General features: G+C 36.2%; 1 protein-coding gene across 4 annotated transcripts in view; it reads left to right on the top strand.

Annotated features, from left to right (window-relative positions):
- Positions 1-597: 597 nt before the first annotated feature.
- The window catches only part of LOC114301357 (protein PHR1-LIKE 3), a 29678-nt gene continuing 8505 nt past the window's right edge, over positions 598-21770 (top strand). Inside the window, exons 1-3 of one of the 4 annotated variants that reach the window (XM_082877838.1) lie at positions 598-616; positions 795-904; positions 990-1178. In XM_082877838.1, the coding sequence (XP_082733964.1) occupies positions 995-1178 (184 nt within the window). In that variant the 5' untranslated portion in view covers positions 598-616; positions 795-904; positions 990-994. Of the gene's footprint in view, positions 617-794; positions 905-989; positions 1179-15839; positions 18832-18972; positions 19068-21770 lie in introns of those variants that run through there. The other 3 variants (XM_082877837.1, XR_014335267.1, XM_082877839.1) reach the window with 3 other exon arrangements.

Genomic DNA, 21770 nt, shown 5'->3' on the forward strand with positions numbered 1-21770 from the left:
CCACTTATGTACGTGTACGACTCATCCTAACGAGTGGCGTAGATTACTTTAAATATTATGAAATCCTCCAAAAAGGAAGTCAATTATTTTTGATAATTTTTTATTTAGGTTACAGAAAAATCTTTCGTACCTTCTCATAGGTTTAAGGCAGCGCCTTTTTGTAAAGATCATCATGGTGTCATATTAGTCGTTCTGAGCGAAGGGACTATAACTTGGGAATTTGTTCCGACCTCCTAAGACAAACTCTGCTTAAGTCAAGACTCGCACAGCGGGGAGACACCAAGTGCTGGTTAGATAATTTGAGGTCCAACCTCCTAAGACAAATTCCGTTTAAGTCACCAAGTGCTGATTAGACAACTTAAAGTTCAACTTCCTAACCAACTGTGCTACGCCTAAAAAATTGACCCAAGAAGAATTTGAACTCATGACCTGAAAATTTAATCATCGTGTTCTTACCACAAGCCACCCACCCCTGAGTTATTTTTTTTTTGTGTTTTACTGTAATATAATTTAACAAAAAATAAAAAAACAAAAGACAGACGCGCTGCGTAGAGAGAGAACGACACTGGAGACAGACCCAACAAGACATCGCTGTCTACTTTCTCTCCCCTCTGCTATATGTGCAGAGCAAGGATCCTCTAGAGTTTTTTTTTCCCTAAAGTTTCCTAGAGTGGTGCATTGTGTGGTTGAGATTGAATGACAAGTCACATCAGTTTTTCAGCATTAAATCTCAACCACACAATATACCACTTTAGGAAACTTTAGGAAAAAAATACTCTAGAGGATCCTTGGTGATATGTGCATGCCTTTGTTCTCTTCTTCCCCACTATATCATCGCTCATTCCAACACAGCTGATTCATTCCGACACTCTCACCATTTTCGGGGCTCCGAGCTCCGAACCAGGTAAAACCCCTATTTGTCTTTTCCACTGATTGCTTAAAAATGTCTTTTTTCTCTCACTTTCTCGGGAAAATTTTTCATTTTCCAGGAAAAATGTACTCGGCGATTCATTCTCTCCCGCTGGACGTCGGTGACTTCCAGGGGCCTCTCGACGGTACCAATCTTCCTGGGGACGCTTGCTTGGTTTTGACCACGGATCCGAAGCCCCGACTCCGATGGACTTCGGAGCTCCATGAGAGATTTGTCGATGCTGTCACTCAGCTCGGTGGACCCGACAGTGAGTATTCTATATTCATTGATTGGTTTTGTGGTTCATTCATTTTATTTTATTTTATTTTATTTTATGTAATTTTTGATATTTTTAGTGATTTTTAATTAATTGGGTAACTGAATAATATGCATATATATATTGGTCATATACAAAATATGTGCATTTTTTGTTATGATATTTTGCCCTTGTTTGGTGAAATTAAATGATTATGTAATATTCCCCTCAATTTTCTTCTTTTTTTTTTAACCTACCCTAATTATAAAGAAAAATGCTACGAGCCCACTTAAATACTCCGAATTTAGCCCGAATGAGAGTTTCGTAGTAGAGATTAAGCCTGGTTTGAGTACCCAAAAAAAAAAGTTAAAAAAGTTAAAATATTACTTAAAAAGTTATTTCTATTTATAAAAAAAATATATATATTAAAATATTAATTTACACAAAATTACTTTTCAAATTACTGTGACGGCAGAGCAGGCGGACTGACTTTTGGGAAAAATTACTTTGGTTTGGGTGTACAAATAACACGGTGCTATTCGGCTTGTGGGGGCCAACACGGGTCTCTTTTTAATAATTTGAACGGTTGAATGTGTAGAACTCGTTGAGTACTATATGCTTGTAAAAAATCACGTTGATTAAATATCGGTAATTATATGATCAAATCAGTTAAAATTTATAAAATGGATGGTGTTATAATTAACGGTTGAAAACAAACTAATCCGATGAAATAGCTATCGATATCCGATCAACGTGACTTTTTACAGTAATATAGTACTCAACGAGTTCTACATATTGAACGGTTTTGATTGGCAAAACGGGACCCGTGGTGGGCCCTCACAGGCCGAACAACACCTCTAATTCAATACGCGAAAAGCATGGAATCATCTCCCAGCCACTACTCTCCGACGCTGTCCCTCAATTCACCCGATCGGACAACCAATTCTATCCAATCTTCTCCTATACATTTATACAATTTTTTAATACACATTATCTCATAAAAGGTCAAAAAGTTATCTCAAACAATTATATTTTTTTCTTCAATTTTTTAGTCCAAAAAATTAAAAAGTGCACTTATTTAAAATATCTCAAACGATCCCTAAATTTGTGTAGTGTGGCATACATATGAATAAATCTGAACAATTCTGGATAATTTCTGAGAAGTTAAGCTTGGATTTATATTATTACTGAATTGGAAATGCTTTGTTAGTTTTGAAAAACGTGTAAAAAGTGCTCTAAGATATTTGGAAAATAAATTAAGATTATAAATATTTTGTAATTCTTAGCAGTGTCATTAGTACGACCCTTTCTAAATTTAATCACGCACCCATCATTGTTTTTTTTTTTTTATTTTATGATTGTGGGTCATCTTCGTTTGGCCATCATTATCATCAATACTGACTATGACTTTTTATTTTAACTAATTATTAGAAGCACAAGTTTGAAAAATGATGGTCCCATCAATTCCTGTTCTTTATTTACTTTGTTAATAGTTTTGCAATATGTCCAAAGAAAATATTTTATCAATGTTTGGGATTGTTGTCCTAACTTGACTATTCTTCACTGGTTTATTATTATTATTATTATTATTATTTGGCTTTTATGCAGCTTTGGACCTTAAATTTTCTTCTCAGTCAATTGTTTGGGTGATGTTTATGTTTATGGAGTGCACTTTACGCAAAGGTGAAAATATAGCTAGATGGATGAGAACATAGTTTTGGAACCATTCAGTTCAATTATGCTTGGTGTACATAGTCTAGAGTTGTGGACAAATTAAAGTGAATATGGCAGCTTGTCATTGCATTGAGAGAATATTCTGCTGTTTGGTGTAGTATTTCTATTTTTATGTAATGCAAAATAGTATACAAAACATAATTTTTCTACTAGGGAATCTCATCCAGAATGATGTGATGCATTAATATTTTTTAAATTATGAGCCACAATAAGCCTTCTGTTAAAATATTTACTCAGTTGTTCCTAAACACATCCGTACACACACACACACCAAATAATTATAATAATAATAATAATAATAATATTATTATTATTATTATTATTAAATAAATAAATAAAATGCAGTAGTACAAGCTGTCTAATTAGCTTGTATGCCTAGTTGACCTGAATTTCATTTTAAAATATGATTATGATGGTTTACTCCCTTTTGATCTTACTATGAAATCTATAGATCAAATGTAGGAAGTTTTCATTTAAAAGTAAGTTCTATTACTATATATCCTTTTGAGTTGAAACAAATTTTGGAAAGTGATTATTTTGAAAAACAAAATGAGAAGAAAAGAGAGGGGGAAATGCTACTATGTGCCCCTAAAAAGGGCACATCGTAAAAAGCTACAATTTTTGTAGGGAAAATTACAAATGTTTGTGATGTGTGTGTGTTCTCCCACTTTGTGATAAAAGTTACTAATGAGTGTGTGTTCTCCCACTTTGTGATAAAAGTTACTAATGACAAAGTTATGGTGTTTTGTGGTAAAAGTTACACTTTTTGTGGTGAGAGGTGAGTTTTGAAATTCATTGGACCTACCTCTATTTCCTAAAGCTTCTTAGCTTTTGGTTATTTTATCATATTTAGGCAATATTTTTAGGAGGATAATCATCTAGGAATACTACTATTTGAGTAACTGAAAGTTTGATCTAAGCTTCATTTTAAAATTTGTTGGAAATGGTTATAAAATTCTGGATAAAACCAGAATTTTTTCCTAAGTTCGGTCTATTTTTTAGGTGGGCCCCGAGTGTCGATTTACTCGGGTCAAAGTGGTAACGCGTTCTATGCCGCGTTGTGATTCACGTGGTATATTTGGTTGCTCAAAGCCATTATCGAGTGAATGGGAAATTGAAGCCAAAGTGTGCTCCATGGAAATGGAGTTTTGGTGGAAATTCCTTAAGGTTGTAAATTGGCTTGTCCCACATTGATTTGGTGGGAAGTTTTGAAAGGGTTTATAAGGCTTAGGGTGTGATACTTGGGGTGTGCCCCAAGGGGTACCCAAGTGTTTTAGAGGGAGAGGTTATGGGCAAAATGGGCTAGACCCATTGGACCCAAAAATCACCACACGCGCGCGCGCCGCCGCCGCCGTCCGTCCGGTCGGTCGGGCGGGCTGGGCCTGGGCTTGGGCGCGGGTGCGTGGTGTGTGGTTGGGCTTCTAATCTTTTTGGGCCAAAAACATTTGAATTTAATTTTATTTTTTATTAAAATAAAATCTAGAATTCAAATTAAATTGGTTTGGATTTTTTGTACATCCAAACAGGGCCCTTCCCGTTTTCAAACAGAAATAAACTGTTTTGGAATTAGTGTACATCCAAACAGAGCCCTTCCCGTTTTCAAACAGAAATAAACTGTTTTGGAATTAATGCACACCCAAACAGGGCCCTTCCCGTTTTACTATCTGTTTGAATTAATTCAAATCTGTTTGAATTCAAAACCCAACAGGTATGATACCTGTTCAATTCAAAACCAAGAGCCACCTTCACATCTATAAATAGGACCACCCTCATTTGGATTTTAAAACTCTAATTTTCGTTCTTCATAATTCTGCAAACTTCCTCTTCATTTTGCTGCATTATTTTCTTGTCAGAGAGAGTATAAACACTTAGTGTGTTCGTAAGGCAAACAATTTGTAGTGCTGCTATTGTTTGTAGTAGATCATTTCATCCTGGGAGATAGACGTCCAAATTCTGAAAGCACCGTGGAGAGGACGAATCTGTCTTAAGGACACAGTGTTAAACACTGGACTTGATCAGAAAAGTTATTCAAATATATTAACCAAGTAAGTTGTTTAATTTAATTCTGTTTTTATTTGTTTATTTAATCAGATTTTAATTTTGTTTTTGTAACAAAATAAAATCTGTTGTTTTATTTATTTATTATTATTTCGAGTTTGATTTTTGTAATCAAACAAATTCTCTCATTTTCTTTATTTCTTTAAATTCTATTTGTTGTTGTGTACACAATAGAATTAAATCTTTTAAATACAGTGAAGATTGTCCGACAATCTTAAGACAGATTCTTTTTTGGGTATCTTCATTGTATTTAATTTTCTGTGTTTTCAAATTAATATTCTGGTTGGAAAAACAAATAGTGATTTATGCTATTTGACAGATAGTAGTAATATACTGTCTCTTTTCTTTGACAACTACTAGTAGTACGATACTGGTGTCATTAACAATTCAGAATATTATTTGGTATTACAGAAAATTCTTGTGATATTTTATTTTTCAAGTTTTAGTAACAAGGAAAATAAAATTATTTGTTGTTATAATTTATTTTCTGGTTTTAGTAACTAGAAAATTATTTTGTGTTTTAATTTATTTTCTAATTTTGGTAACTAGAAAATTATTTTGTGTTTGTTCTGATTTTTGTAATCAGATAAGTTTTGTGGTATTTTATTTTCTAGTTTTAGTAACAAGAAAAATAAAATGATTTTGTGTTATAATTTATTTTCTGGTTTAAGTAACTAGAAAATTAATTTATGGTTTGGTTTTCTGATTTTTGTAATCAGATATTATTTCGGTATTTTATTTTACTAGTTTTAGTAACAAGGAAAATAAAATTATTTTGTATTGTAATTTATTTTCTAGTTTTAGTAACTAGAAAATTAATTTTGTTAATCTATCATGTAACCTTTGTGACTCGGTCACAATCTGTTAATTTTGTAAGTAACTTATGATTTCGTTTGGTAGACCATTTATTTTTGAATCCTTTGTGAAAAGGTATTAATTATTTTGACTTTATGATAGTTCATCATGAGTATACTTGGAAGAATTTGTTTCTAGAGTAAAATATTAGTTGTACAAACTAATTTTATTTTTATTACAATGTGGATTCATAGTCTTGGATTGTTTCTGCACTTGAGTCGGAATATATATATATATATATATATTCACAAGAACATTTTAATGCATATTTAATTTGTTTATTTATGTACAAATCAAACTTATTAAATGAAGGTATGTTTTGTCATTTTAAAGTTTAAATGTTTAAATGCGTTGGATTTTATTTATGAGTTGAGAATTCTTTTATTTCATGGTGCAAGTGATAGGATCGTGCATGATTAATTTATTTTGTTAATTCATTATTTTTAGTTGATGCGTTTGATATGCATGTATGATATCAACTCAAGTTATTTCTTAACAATAATTTCAAGTGATTTGGAATGATAAATTGTTATGTCGACTTAGGACATAAGCAGGTTAATTTGAATATTTCTAATCAATTTTGAATGGGTGTTTAAACACCAAAGAAATTTAAACATGAAGATGTATGTAATTATATCGGTCTGTTTAAATTGGGAAGTAATTTAAGAAATTTTTATGTTGATTATTGAATTATGTGACATGAGATGTCATTAATAATTATTTTACTTGCGTAGTAGAATTTGTTAAACCATGAACCATTTTATTAATATGGGGATGTATCTCTTGCATTAGTTGAGATAATTTAATTTTCTTCTGTCACAAATATTTTTATGACAGTGACATTTATTTGTTATTGAGTTGCAAGAATGTATACAATCAAATGGGTTTTTGAATTGTTTAATTCTTAGGCAAAAATTTTTATGAGGATATGATTTTGTCAAAACATTAATTCTGACTTAAGTAGTCATAATTATTTTGGTTTTTTCTTGAATTTGTTTTAAAATTCATTGATTTATATTAGAAGTGATAGGGGTGGTGAATATGATGCACCATTAAATGAATTTTGTGCACAACATGGCATTATTCACCAAACTACAGCCCCTTATTCTCCACAGCAAAATGGAATTGCTGAAAGGAAGAATAGAACTCTAAAAGAAATGATGAATGCCATGTTACTAAGTTCAGGCTTACCACAGAACTTGTGGGGGGAAGCAATATTGTCTGCTAATTATGTTCTTAATAGAATACCCCACAAGAAAACCAAAAGCATTCCTTATGAATTGTGGAAAGGTCGACCACCTTCCTACAAATACTTAAAAAATGTGGGGGTGTTTGGCAAAAGTTGAAGTACCTGTTCCTAAAAAGACTAAAATTGGACCAAAAACAATAGACTGTGTGTTTATTGGTTATGCTCAGAATAGTAGTGCATATCGGTTTCTGACTTATAAATCAGAAATACCTGATATAAATGTGAACACTATTATAGAGTCAAGGAATGCTGTGTTTTTTGAACATGTCTTTCCTTACAAGAAAGGACAGGAATTAAGTTCACAGAAAAGAACTTATGATTGTACACAAAGTCAAGAGACTAATGACAATCAAATACAAGAGACTAATAATAGTCTTGACCAACAGGATTTAACTAATGATGAACCTAGACGAAGTAAAAGAGCAAGAACATCAAAATCCTTTGGTCCAGATTTTCTGACATACTTGTTAGAAAATGAACCTCAAAGCTTTAAGGCAGCAATGACAGGTCCTGAAGCACCTTTGTGGAAAGAGGCTGTTAATAATGAAATTGAATCCATTATGCAAAATCATACTTGGGAATAGGTGGATCTTCCACCAGGTTCTAAACCTCTTGGATATGAATGAATATTCAAGAGAAAAATGAAAGCAGATGGTTCAATTGACAAGTATAAAGCAAGACTTGTTGTTAAAGGTTACAGACAAAAGGAAGGTCTGGATTATTTTGACACATATTCCCCTGTGACAAGAATAACATCCATTCGCATGCTTATTGCTAAAGCAGCGTTGTTTAATTTAGAAATACATCAAATGGATGTTAAGACAGCTTTCTTAAACGGTGATCTAAATGAAGAGATCTATATGGAACAACCCGAAGGGTTTGTAGTATCAGGACAAGAAAAGAAAGTTTGTCGACTTGTAAAATCCCTTTATGGATTAAAACAAGCACCTAAGCAATGGCATGAAAAATTTGATCATGCAATGCTTACTAATGGGTTTAAGATAAACGAATGTGACAAATGCGTCTATGTTAAAAACACTGACCAAGGATATGTCATAGTTTGTCTTTATGTGGATGACATGCTTATCATTGGAAGCAGTCAAAACATGATCAAATCAACTAAGCAGATGCTTAACAAAAGATTTGATATGAAAGATATGGGGGTCGCAGATGTTATATTAGGAATGAAAATTACTAAAACATCTGACGGATATGCATTATCTCAATCTCATTATATTGAGAAAATTCTTGATAAATTTATCAAGGATGATTTGAATTTAGCTAGAACACCTGTAGACATCAGTCTTTATTTATCGAAAAATAAAGGTGATGCAGTGTCTCAGTTAAAATACTCCCAAATCATTGGAAGCCTAATGTACCTAATGAATTGTACTCGTCCTGATATAGCTTATGCTATAAGTAAATTGAGTAGGTACACTAGTAACCCTGGAGAAGACCATTGGAAAGCGATCATTCGAGTTCTTTGATATCTAAGATTTACTCGTGATCATGGTTTGAACTTTACTCGATATCCAGCAGTACTCGAAGGTTATTGTGATGCCAATTGGATATCGGATACTAAAGATTCAAAATCCACTAGTGGATATGTCTTTACTCTAGGAGGCGCTGCTGTTTCTTGGAAATCCACGAAACAAACGTGCATCGCACGATCCACGATGGAATCCAAGTTCATTGCTTTAGACAAAGCAGGTGAAGAAGCAGAATGGCTTCGTCACTTCTTAGAAGACATTCCAATGTGGCCAAAACCTGTGCCAGCTATTTGCATTCATTGTGATAGTCAATCTGCAATGGGCAGGGCACAGAATCACATGTATAACGGTAAGTCACGACATATTCGTCGTCGACATAATACCGTAAGGCAATTGTTGTCAAACGGAATAATCTCAATAGATTATATAAAATCTAAAGAGAATATTGCGGATCCGTTAACAAAAGGTTTGACAAAAGAGCTAGTGTATAGTTCATCGAAGGGGATGGGATTAAAGCCTATTACATAAGAGTCGTCATAATGGTAACCCTACTTATATGACTGGAGATCCCAAGAACTAAGTTCAAAGGGACAACTAAGTTATGTATGGCTCGCCAGAAATCACCAAGGGATTAAAATTCCTACCCATTCCTATGGTGAGAGTGATATCTGCAACATATGTTGTCTGCAGGGGTATAAGGATAAGCTTAGCTTTTAATGATTACTTATATCTTGATTAAGACATAAAATCAAGACGAGTATAAGGAGATACTCACAATAAGAATCACCTATATGAGTGTTGAACTGGGGCCGGTTCTATGAGAATGAAGAAGGCTACATTCTCTAGAAATACTCATGAAAACCAGGTGCGTTCAAGGCCAAAATGAACACAACAGTGAGAACCACGATGTGTTAGAAAATATTTTGTGTGAAATCTATTGTCTTGGCTTACACAAACGGCTGAACAATTCAAGGCATCGCGTCCATTGGTTAGCCAGTAAGTCCGATAGGTTATCACTAGGGAAGGTTCAAGGCCGAAAACTACCTATCCTGATGCAAGATATTTTCGACTTATACTCTTTCGATAAATCTGCATATTGTTGCATTTCCGTTGTCATCAAATTCCATTCATGTGGGGGATTGTTGGAAATGGTTATAAAATTCTGGATAAAACCAGAATTTTTTCCTAAGTTCGGTCTATTTTTTAGGTGGGCCCCGAGTGTCGATTTACTCGGGTCAAAGTGGTAACGCGTTCTATGCCGCGTTGTGATTCACGTGGTATATTTGGTTGCTCAAAGCCATTATCGAGTGAATGGGAAATTGAAGCCAAAGTGTGCTCCATGGAAATGGAGTTTTGGTGGAAATTCCTTAAGGTTGTAAATTGGCTTGTCCCACATTGATTTGGTGGGAAGTTTTGAAAGGGTTTATAAGGCTTAGGGTGTGATACTTGGGGTGTGCCCCAAGGGGTACCCAAGTGTTTTAGAGGGAGAGGTTATGGGCAAAATGGGCTAGACCCATTGGACCCAAAAATCACCACACGCGCGCGCGCCGCCGCCGCCGTCCGTCCGGTCGGTCGGGCGGGCTGGGCCTGGGCTTGGGCGCGGGTGCGTGGTGTGTGGTTGGGTTGGGCTTCTAATCTTTTTGGGCCAAAAACATTTGAATTTAATTTTATTTTTTATTAAAATAAAATCTAGAATTCAAATTAAATTGGTTTGGATTTTTTGTACATCCAAACAGGGCCCTTCCCGTTTTCAAACAGAAATAAACTGTTTTGGAATTAGTGTACATCCAAACAGAGCCCTTCCCGTTTTCAAACAGAAATAAACTGTTTTGGAATTAATGCACACCCAAACAGGGCCCTTCCCGTTTTACTATCTGTTTGAATTAATTCAAATCTGTTTGAATTCAAAACCCAACAGGTATGATACCTGTTCAATTCAAAACCAAGAGCCACCTTCACATCTATAAATAGGACCACCCTCATTTGGATTTTAAAACTCTAATTTTCGTTCTTCATAATTCTGCAAACTTCCTCTTCATTTTGCTGCATTATTTTCTTGTCAGAGAGAGTATAAACACTTAGTGTGTTCGTAAGGCAAACAATTTGTAGTGCTGCTATTGTTTGTAGTAGATCATTTCATCCTGGGAGATAGACGTCCAAATTCTGAAAGCACCGTGGAGAGGACGAATCTGTCTTAAGGACACAGTGTTAAACACTGGACTTGATCAGAAAAGTTATTCAAATATATTAACCAAGTAAGTTGTTTAATTTAATTCTGTTTTTATTTGTTTATTTAATCAGATTTTAATTTTGTTTTTGTAACAAAATAAAATCTGTTGTTTTATTTATTTATTATTATTTCGAGTTTGATTTTTGTAATCAAACAAATTCTCTCATTTTCTTTATTTCTTTAAATTCTATTTGTTGTTGTGTACACAATAGAATTAAATCTTTTAAATACAGTGAAGATTGTCCGACAAAATTTACATAGATGGATCTTCACAACTCTGTTGGAGAAACTTATTGAATATAGCACATCCCTGGTTGTTTAATTATTATATACAGATGTCAACCTGAATGAAATTTCTGAACATGAAAGCCTTTAAGCCATAAGAAATTCACCAGCCTTGTTAGCAACTTGTTTCTTGGTTGCGTTAATCTTGATACTAGGGGCTCCAGTCACTTGGTTACCTGGCTTCTCAAAAAACAATAAGAAAGTAAGGTAAAGTGGCTTTTGTAAAAGGTTACTACCACGGTACCACTACGAGTGCTTAATGTGGTACCATGGAGGAGGGAATCATCAAATTGCATTTCCATTTCTTAAAATTTTAGATTCTTAAGAGGATACAGATGAAGGTTTAATAGATTATACTTTCTGCAATGAATAATATTTTCCTAATAAGCTACTTTCCATAATGATTGGGACACAAGACTTAGTTTGGTTTGGTAACTTTCCATATTGAATTAACTTTCCATCAATTTGGGTAACAATTGATAAATTAGTTGGGTTTGGTTTGAATTGCTCACATTAATTTCATATGTATGTTATAAAGTGAATAAGGTTAATATAATTCTCCTAGTTTAACCTTAATTGGGAGGTGACTTTGAAAGTATCCTGGACTTTGCCCAAAATGGTATATGCTTACATGACCTTGTCAGTTGAGTTTGAACCAAACTAATGTTCTCAACAAGGTAATTGCTCGAACTACTTTTACTTGCTTGGCTAACGTGTGAATGTATCCAAACTTGTTAAAGCTAGATATGCTTTTACTTGATTGAAAAAAATGATGGTGTGAATTAAATAAGGGATTAGGTGAAAAGCTGAACTTACTAATTCAAGTATGACATGAGATCTCTTTTGAATAATTTGAACTTGAAATATGCTAAGATGATATTTTATATAGTTGATACAAAATGTGTGCATATATATGCCCTAGCTTGGTACAAGCCATGTGAAGCTCAATGTACAACAACAACAACAACAAAAAAGAAAAAAAGAAAAAAAGAAAAAAAAAAAAAAGAAAAAAGAAAAAGGAAAAAAGAACAATTTGGTGCCTCAAGTCATGACTTTGTCTCATTATCTTTTGAATTTCATACACTCTAGGTAAGCTTGACCTTGCTTTTTTTTCTTATTCTTACATAATCCTAGAATGTCTTGACATACTTTTGAGGTGCCAAGCTCTCCTTAATTCTCAATTTGTCTTGCTTGTACAATTAAAACAAGTTTTTTTTTATTTGTTTATTTATTTCTTTTTTGCCAATGAGATGCTTATTACACCTCTTATGGAATCTTATACCAGATATAGTCCTCTATTTTGCATATTTTTCAAGTGTGTGGATCCTCTAGAATTTATTTCTCTAGTGTTCCTCCAGTTATTCAAAACGGCGTTGTTTTGAGTTGAAAAAAAAAAAGTGAAAAAGAGAAACAAAGAGAGATAGAGAAGACACCCACGCCCCTCAGAGACCCTCTCTGTCTCCGGCGCCACTCCCCTTCCCTCCCGACGACCCCACTCCTCCCTTTCCTCCCTTTCTCCTCTTCTACTTCTGCCTTTACAACAACTCAACAGTGTGCTAAAGCAGAGGAAAAAGAAACTGACTTTCTACGAATCGCACAAACATCTGAAAAAGAAACTGGCATATACTAAGCTAGTAATCTACAAACAACTGAGGCTAGGTTTTTCCACTATATGTATTTTTCATAATAGTTTCCAGATTTGTGCTTAACTCAAATCTTTCCATTTTTGTAATTTCTTTGATTTAGGCTTAATTAGCAAATATTGTCTTTTCTAGTTTATTTTTGAATTCTTATTAGGAGTTCGTTTTAGTATAAATAATGGTGTAAGCCTTGGGACAATTCACTTTTGATAATATACCCTTTGTTGAGAGAATTATCTTCTTTTCTTATAATTCTAGTAATCTGTGAATTCAACAAATTGTAGAAGAGTTGCAGTTTTCTTTGCTGATTGATTCTACTACTGTTCACGTTCTACGCTACGTCAACAAGTTGGGTTAGACAAACTCATCGGTGAAAGACCAAAAATTATCGTTGTTGTGTACCATGTTGCTTCGAGTTAGTCCCCAAGAAGTGGGGGTTTAGCAACTAGTGGTGCAACATCTAGTGTGTTTAGATGCTAATTTTACAAACCAGGTTGTCAACATAGAAAGAAATAGGAAAAAAAAACTTAATGTTTGAATTATATTCTTGAATGAATTGGTTTTTATGATAAATTCAATTTCTTTGGAAGAAATTGGTTGGTCCATAGAAGAAATGTCAATGGGGTGAGCACTTGACCCTTAGAAGAAATTGGTTGTTGTGTTCCTAGCTCTCACTGTGAGAATATGTGTTCTCCTAGGATTAGGAATAAGTGTCCTATATCTATTAGACTTCTATATATCTCAGTGATGTATCCATGTATGGTTAGGAATTAGTGGTACTCTATATAAATGATGTATGTATCCATGTATGGTTAGGAAAAAGAGAAACAAAGAGAGATAGAGAAGACACCCACGCCCCTCAGAGACCCTCTCTGTCTCCGGTGCCACTCCCCTTCCCTCCCGACGACCCCACTCCTCCCTTTCCTCCCTTTCTCCTCTTCTACTTCTGCCTTTACAACAACTCAACAGTGTGCTAAAGCAGAGGAAAAAGAAACTGACTTTCTACGAATCGCACAAACATCTGAAAAAGAAACTGGCATATACTAAGCTAGTAATCTACAAACAACTGAGGCTAGGTTTTTCCACTATATGTATTTTTCATAATAGTTTCCAGATTTGTGCTTAACTCAAATCTTTCCATTTTTGTAATTTCTTTGATTTAGGCTTAATTAGCAAATATTGTCTTTTCTAGTTTATTTTTGAATTCTTATTAGGAGTTCGTTTTAGTATAAATAATGGTGTAAGCCTTGGGACAATTCACTTTTGATAATATACCCTTTGTTGAGAGAATTATCTTCTTTTCTTATAATTCTAGTAATCTGTGAATTCAACAAATTGTAGAAGAGTTGCAGTTTTCTTTGCTGATTGATTCTACTACTGTTCACGTTCTACGCTACGTCAACAAGTTGGGTTAGACAAACTCATCGGTGAAAGACCAAAAATTATCGTTGTTGTGTACCATGTTGCTTCAAGTTAGTCCCCAAGAAGTGGGGGTTTAGCAACTAGTGGTGCAACATCTAGTGTGTTTAGATGCTAATTTTACAAACCAGGTTGTCAACATAGAAAGAAATAGGAAAAAAAAACTTAATGTTTGAATTATATTCTTGAATGAATTGGTTTTTATGATAAATTCAATTTCTTTGGAAGAAATTGGTTGGTCCATAGAAGAAATGTCAATGGGGTGAGCACTTGACCCTTAGAAGAAATTGGTTGTTGTGTTCCTAGCTCTCACTGTGAGAATATGTGTTCTCCTAGGATTAGGAATAAGTGTCCTATATCTATTAGACTTCTATATATCTCAGTGATGTATCCATGTATGGTTAAGAATTAGTGGTACTCTATATAAATGATGTATGTATTCTTTATTCAATCAATTCAATCTAATATACAGTTGTGTTTAGAAAACTTACATGGTATCAGAGCTAGGTTTCAAACCCCAGCAGCCATTGTGAAATCCTTTTTGGTTTTGATTTCTAGTTCGACTCTGTTTTCTAGACTTGATCGAACTCCCTAGTTATCATCAAGTCAAGCCTATGCTTTGTTAGGCTCGCGAGACCCATTTGGTTCATCGAAGGTCATCTGATTCGAGAACCGAGTTCTCCTCTCTCTGGTTCTTTGGGTTCTTGATTTGTCTGTTTCATCGCGACACATCTGGGATCTGGGTGCAGGTTGTGAACCATCTTCGTAACCCGTCTAAGTCGCACAAACCCTCGTCGCAGTTCATCTGAGTCGAGAGGACTCTGGTCGTTTGTCTCTGCCTCTTTCGTGCCTCACACAAAGGTCTGCTCTCGCGGACAATAGCTGATCTTCTCTTCTCCAGCGATAGCTGGTCGTCTTGGGTGACCCATCTGGTCGACCCATCGGTTCGAAGTGGTCACTATGCTTCGATAGCTGATCTTCTCTCTCTGGTTTTTCTTCAGTCTGTTCATGAATTTGATCTCTGGTTATACTTTGGTTATATTTTGGGTTTATTACATTTAAACCCCTGTTTTGCTCTATTTTAAACCCCTCAGTTTTCTATTTATTATTATGATGTCTCTGGCTTCGAATGAGTGTGCCTTCTGCCATCCGATGGGACATTGGAAGTATCAGTGTCCTAAGAAGAGACGTATGCATGCTCCGTCTTCTCAGCAGTCTTCGACACAGTTCCGAGCTCCACCTCTAAGTTTTTCTCAGTCTCTGATTGCATACACCGTCTCTGCTCTGGCTCCTGATCTTGACTTGGCTTCCTTGAGTGCTCAAATTAGCCAGCTTCAGCATATACTGTCTACCTCCCAGCCATCCCCGTCTGCTTCAGTTGTTTCCTCTCTTTATTCAGGTTTGCTTGAGTCTTCTTCAGGTATTTCTTCGTCTGTCTGGCTTTTTGACTCTGGTGCCTCTCATCATATGACTCCTCATCTCTCTTTACTTCAAAATTGTATTCCCCCTCCCTTTCCTATTACTGTTAATATTGCTAATGGGTCTGGTATGTCAGTTATATCTATTGGGTTTGTCCTACCGTCTGCTATGTCTGCAGTCTCTATTCCGTTTGTTTTATATGTTCTTCAGTTATCTGTCAGTTTATTATCTATTAGTCAACTTGATGCCTCTGGTTTTGATGTTATCTTTTCTTCTTCTATCTGTTCTGTGCAGGATCGGATGTCCAAGCAGCAGATTGGGATTGGCCGTAGAGTTGGAGACCTTTATGTGGTGGAGAACTTGCATCTGCCTATGACTACCTCTCTAACTGTCTTTTCTTCTTTTCAGTTAGATTCTCTGTCCAGTCCTTTCTATTTGTGGCATTCCAAATTAGGGCATTTGTCTGCTGACCGTTTACGGTCTTTAGCTCAGTCAGGTATATTGGGTAAAGTTTCTCCTAGTCAACTTACCGAGTGTCGGGGGTGTAAACTTGTCAAAATGACAGCCTTACCTTTCCATAACAGTACTTCTATATCTGCTACACCGTTTTATTTAGTTCATACTGATGTTTGGGGTCCTTCTCCTGTTCTCACCAAGGTGGGTTCTGCATACTATGTGTCATTTGTTGATAATTGCACCCGTTACACTTGGGTTTATTTTATGACTCATAAGTCCGATTTCTATCAGATATACCGTACCTTTCAGTCTATGATTACTACTCAGTTTGGGTCCACAATTAAAGTGTTACGGTCTGACTTAGGTAGGGAATATTTTAAAAATGAGTTTTGTGAGTATTTGGCCAATTTGGGTACCATTTATCAAACTTCTTGTACAGATACACCTGCCCAAAATGGTCGAGCCGAGCGTAAACACCGTCATCTCCTTGAGACAGCTAGGTCTCTTCTTCTCTTTGCCTCAGTTCCGGCTCCATTCTGGGGGGAGGTAGTTCTTACTGCTGCTTTTCTTCTCAACCGCATGCCTACTCCCCTTCTTTCTGGTCGGTCTCCTTATGAGGCTTTGTTCTCCCACATTCCTAACTACTCCCTTCTTCGTGTGTTTGGGTCTGCCTGTTTTGTCATTTTTCCCCGCAAAGATAGGACCAAACTTAGTGCCTGGTCTGTCCTCTGTGTCTTTTTGGATTACAGTCTTACTCAAAAAGGCTACCGCTGTTACGACCCTGTTTCTCGTCGTGTTGCCTTTCTCGAACGTCTGTCTTACTCTCAGCTTCCCCCTCTCACTGCTCCAGTTTCCAAAGAAGATTTGGTTCACATTGACCCCTTTCCTTCTGAGGTCCCGTCTGATGAGTACATCTCCACTGTTCCTGCTAAGTCTATTCGTACTTCTCCGTCTACGTCACCTATGGCTCCTTCTCCTCCTTCAGCTTCTTCTCCCCCTCCGTTGTTGGTCTATTCTCATCGTCAGGCTCCCCCACCACCAGTTGTCTCTACTCCTGTAGCTGCTCCTTCTGCTTCTGACGACTCTGATCCTGCTACACACCGATATCCTACTCGTGAGCGTCGTCCTCCAAATAGGTTGGGTTGGTCTAATACATGTTTTCTGCTTTCTATCGTACTTTTTTGTCTGTTATTCATTCTTTTTCAGAACCACAATCTTACACGGAGGCCTGTCAGGATCCTAATTGGGTTCAAGTTATGGAGGATGAGTTGTTTGCCTTACAGAAGACTAACACTTGGGAGTTAGTTCCTTTGCCTGCTGGCAAGAATCTTGTTGGTTGCAAATGGATCTATAAAGTCAAGACTCATTCTGATGGTTCTCTCGAGCGCTACAAAGCTCGTTTGGTTGCCAAGGGTTTCTCACAGGAGTATGATATTGATTATGAGGAGACCTTTGCACCTGTTGCCAAGATGACTACTGCCCGTACCTTGATTTCTGTTGCTGCTGTTCGACATTGGCCTCTCTATCAGATGGACGTTAAGAATGTTTTCTTAACGGCTATCTCACTGAGGAGGTTTACATGCGTCCTCCCCCTGGTCTTCCCCATTCCTCTATATGGTCTGAAGCAGTCTCCTCGTGCTTGGTATGATCGCTTTCAAACTGTTGTTATCGAGCTTGGATTTCATTCTTCTGCTTTTGACTCTGCTTTATTTCTGAGACATACATCGGCTGGTTTTGTTGCTCTCTTACTCTATGTGGATGATATGATCATCATTGGCTCTGACTCTTCTGCTATCTCTGAGGTCAAGCAGCATCTCTTCCACACCTTTGAAATGAAAGATCTGGGTCCGTTACGGTATTTTCTTGATATTGAGGTTGCTTCTTCTCCAAAGGGCTATTTTCTGTCTCAGGCTAAGTATACTAATGAAGTCATTCACCGTGCTGGTCTTACCGATACTAAGGTTTCTGATACACCTATTGAGCTTAATGTGAAGCTTAATTCTACTGATGGTGTCCCTTTGGATAATCCTACTTTATATCGCGAGCTTGTGGGTTGTTTAGTTTATCTGACTGTCACTCGCCCTGATCTTGTTTATGCTGTTCATGTGGTTAGTCAATTCGTTTCTGCTCCTCGCTCTACCCATTGGGCTGTTTTGGTTCGCGTTCTTTGCTATCTTAGGAGTACCATATTTCAAGGCTTACTATTGTCCTCTACGTCCTTTTTGGACTTGGTGGCCTATGCTGACTCTGATTGGGCTGGTGATGTTACTGATTGTAAGTCTACATCTGGTTTCTGTATGTTTCTTGGTGATTCCTTAATCTCTTGGAAAAGTAAGAAACAATCAGTCGTTGCCCGCTCTACTGCCGAAGCTGAGTATCGTGCTATGGCTCTTGCCACTGCTGAGATTGTTTGGCTTCGTTGTCTTTTGTCTGATTTGGGTGTCTCTCAATCTTCTCCGACCTCTCTCTATTGTGACAACCGCAGTGCTGTTCAGATTGCCCACAATACTGTCTTCCATGAGCGGACAAAACACATTGAGATTGATTGTCACTTTGTTCGCCAACATCTGCAGTCTGCCTCTATCTCGCTTCCTTTCATCCCTTCAACTTTGCAACTTGCAGACTTCTTCACCAAGACTCACACTACTGCTTGGTTTCAGTTTCTTCTTAGCAAACTCTCCGTGTTTTCTGCTAAAACACCTTGAGTTTGAGCGGAGGTGTGAGAATATGTGTTCTCCTAGGATTAGTGTCCTATATCTATTAGACTTCTATATATCTCAGTGATGTATCCATGTAGGGTTAGGAATTAGTGGTACTCTATATAAATGATGTATGTATTCTTTGTTCAATCAATTCAATCTAATATACAGTTGTGTTTAGAAAACTTACACTCACATACATGATGCTCATACTATTATGCCTTTTAGTTTTGTCTCCTATGGTTCAAGTGCTCACCTCGTTGACATTTCAGGTTCAGGACCACTAGCAAGGAGGAAGAGACCTTGGCATACTTAATAGATCTTGTTGTGCTTAGACGCGTAAGCCATAAGGCCTCCCATTTGTTTGGTACTATGACTTGAGATTTTGGTAGCCATTTTATCATGTAATGCTCCCTATAGGGAGCCTTGAAATTGACATATTTTGTGATAATAAGTTTATGACTAGTATTCTGAATTTAGAAGTTTAAAAGCATATTTTTTTAATGTTATATGATCTATAGTTTGTAGGATTTATTTGATGGCATTAAGAACTCAAATTTTATGAAACTTTCAGCAATGTCACAGAAGAGCATTCCACTTTGGAGGGACACATCTCCCAATATATATTGAGACTCAACCTGAAAATTTTCTAGTAAATAGATCCACGAGTCCTTACATTTGATACCTCATTTGGCCTTATAAAATGGGTTTTACTATAGCTTTTTACAAAACTGAACAGATTCTGTTGATTTGACAAATAGGTTTGGAAAATGAGATTTACAAAACCAAATCAAGCAAGATCAGTGGGATTAGAAACTAGACTCAATAGTAGGTTAAACCTGGAAAGTTAATTTTTTGGTTTGTGGTTTAAGAGATAAGTATTTTTGCAGTCCACCTATTTGTTCTGTCTTTCTGTCAAAAATGAGTTCCATTCATCATTTAGATCATAGCTCCACTTGCACACAATCTGACTTGTTGCGACTAGCGGCATTTGAAAATAGACTTAATAAGGAACACTTTGACCAAATGTCATGATCTTTGAGTAAGTAGATTAAGAGATGTGAATTTTCAAAGTTTGATGGTTCTGGAGCAGGTGTTGTCAACACAACACTCTAATAATAAATTAAAGCAAATTTTGACCCTCATGCCTTAATCCTTAATCTGGCATGGTGGTACACAGATTACTCAGTGTGTGTGAAACACTCAACTTTTTGTTTTAAATTTTAAATGTAAATTGTAACAGGCATGTCTGATCAACAAATAATTGTTAATTGAAGGTGTCCATTAACGCCAAGGGTTTGGCCTGATGGATGAGGCCTGGGACTTGGGAGTTTGCTCTCTCCAAGGTCTGAAGTTTGACTCCCCTCGCTAGCAAAAACTCTTGGGACCACAGACCATAGCGTATAAACCGTGTTTCGGAAGGCCTATTCGGGTTGTAGGGACTTACTCTGGTGTGCGTAAGCTAGCCCATGATAACCTACATATCACCAAAAAAGAAAAAAAGAAAAAGAAAACAGATGTCTGTTAATTAATAACAGTTGTGAACTGTTGAAACTGAAAATTTGTGATCTTGCCATTTTACCTATACAAAATGTATAAATAAACTTGGATCATCTCACATTTTCCCCCATTTCTCTGCTCTTATATCAGTTTTGATATTTCACACAGAAATTCTAGAAATTATGCTGCTGTAGAATTTCAAGCTTTGTTGTATCCTAGAGACAATTTGTTGTGAACCTATTAGTAAACTCAGATTGAGTGGGAGCAAATATTGTTTTAAAGAAATTGATTTATTGCGCCTCAAAGCCTTCTGTTTTTCCCAGATTTTCTTCCTATTCACAGTAATTTTTCGCAACAACGCTTGGTTGAACTAATGCTATCACTTTCCAGCCAACCCCGTAATCGTTGGGATCAAACCCAAGTACAGTTTGTTTACGGATCCTGCGAACATATTTATGCCTGATTTAACTGATCATTTTACTATGGCTGACTATTGTACATTGCAAGGTTACATCTCCATGTGAAAACAATATTCACATAATATATACTATACTAATATTATTCTCACATAACTTTCTGAATAAAACTGTATATTCAATTGTGTTTAATACAATGCGTACATCTGATATATATAGCAATTCTAGACCTAATCCTAAATAGGAAATAAGAATAAACCTAAACTAATCCTAAATAGGAAACAAGAATAAATTTAAACCAATCGTAAATAGGAAACAAACAAACCTAGACCAATCCTAAATAGGAAACAATATTCACATTATATATACTATACTAATATTATTCTCACACCCCCGCTCAAACTCAAGATGTTTGGGCAGAAAACACTGAGAGTTTGCTAAGAAGAAATTGGAACCGAGCAGTGGTGTGAGTCTTAGTAAAGAAGTCAGCAAGCTGCAGAGCCGAAGAGACAAAAGAAAGCGAGATAGAGGCAGATTGCAGATGCTGACGAACAAAGTGACAATCAATCTCAGTGTGCTTGGTCTGCTCATGGAAGACAGTGTTATGTGTAATCTGAATAGCACTGCGGTTGTCATAATAGAGGGAGGTCGGAGAAGACTGAGGGATGCCCAAGTCAGAGAGAAGACAACGAAGCCAGACAACTTCAGCAGTAGCATAAGTCATAGCACGATACTCAGTTTCGGTAGTAGAGCGAGCAACAACAGTTTGTTTCTTGCTTTTCTAAGAGATCAAATCAACATAGGCCACCAAATCCAGAGAGGAAGTAGAGAACAATAGTAAACCTTGAAATATAGTATCTTGGAGATAGCGAAGAATCCGAACTAAGGTAGCCCAATGTGTGGAGCGAGGAGCAGAGACAAACTGGCTAACCACATGAACAACATAGGCTAGATTAGGACGAGTAACTGTTAGATAGACTAAGCAACCCGCGAGCTCTCGGTATAGAGTAGGATCATCTAGAAGAACACCATCAGTAGTGTTGAGTTTTACATTAAGTTCAATGGGGTATCAGAAATCTTAATGTCAGTAAGACCGGCACGATGAATAAGCTACCTCAATATTAAGAAAATACCGCAATGGGCTCAGATCCTTC

This window comes from Camellia sinensis, chromosome 7, assembly GCF_055761805.1.
Source record: "Camellia sinensis isolate YWXY chromosome 7, ASM5576180v1, whole genome shotgun sequence".
NCBI lineage: Eukaryota > Viridiplantae > Streptophyta > Magnoliopsida > Ericales > Theaceae > Camellia > Camellia sinensis.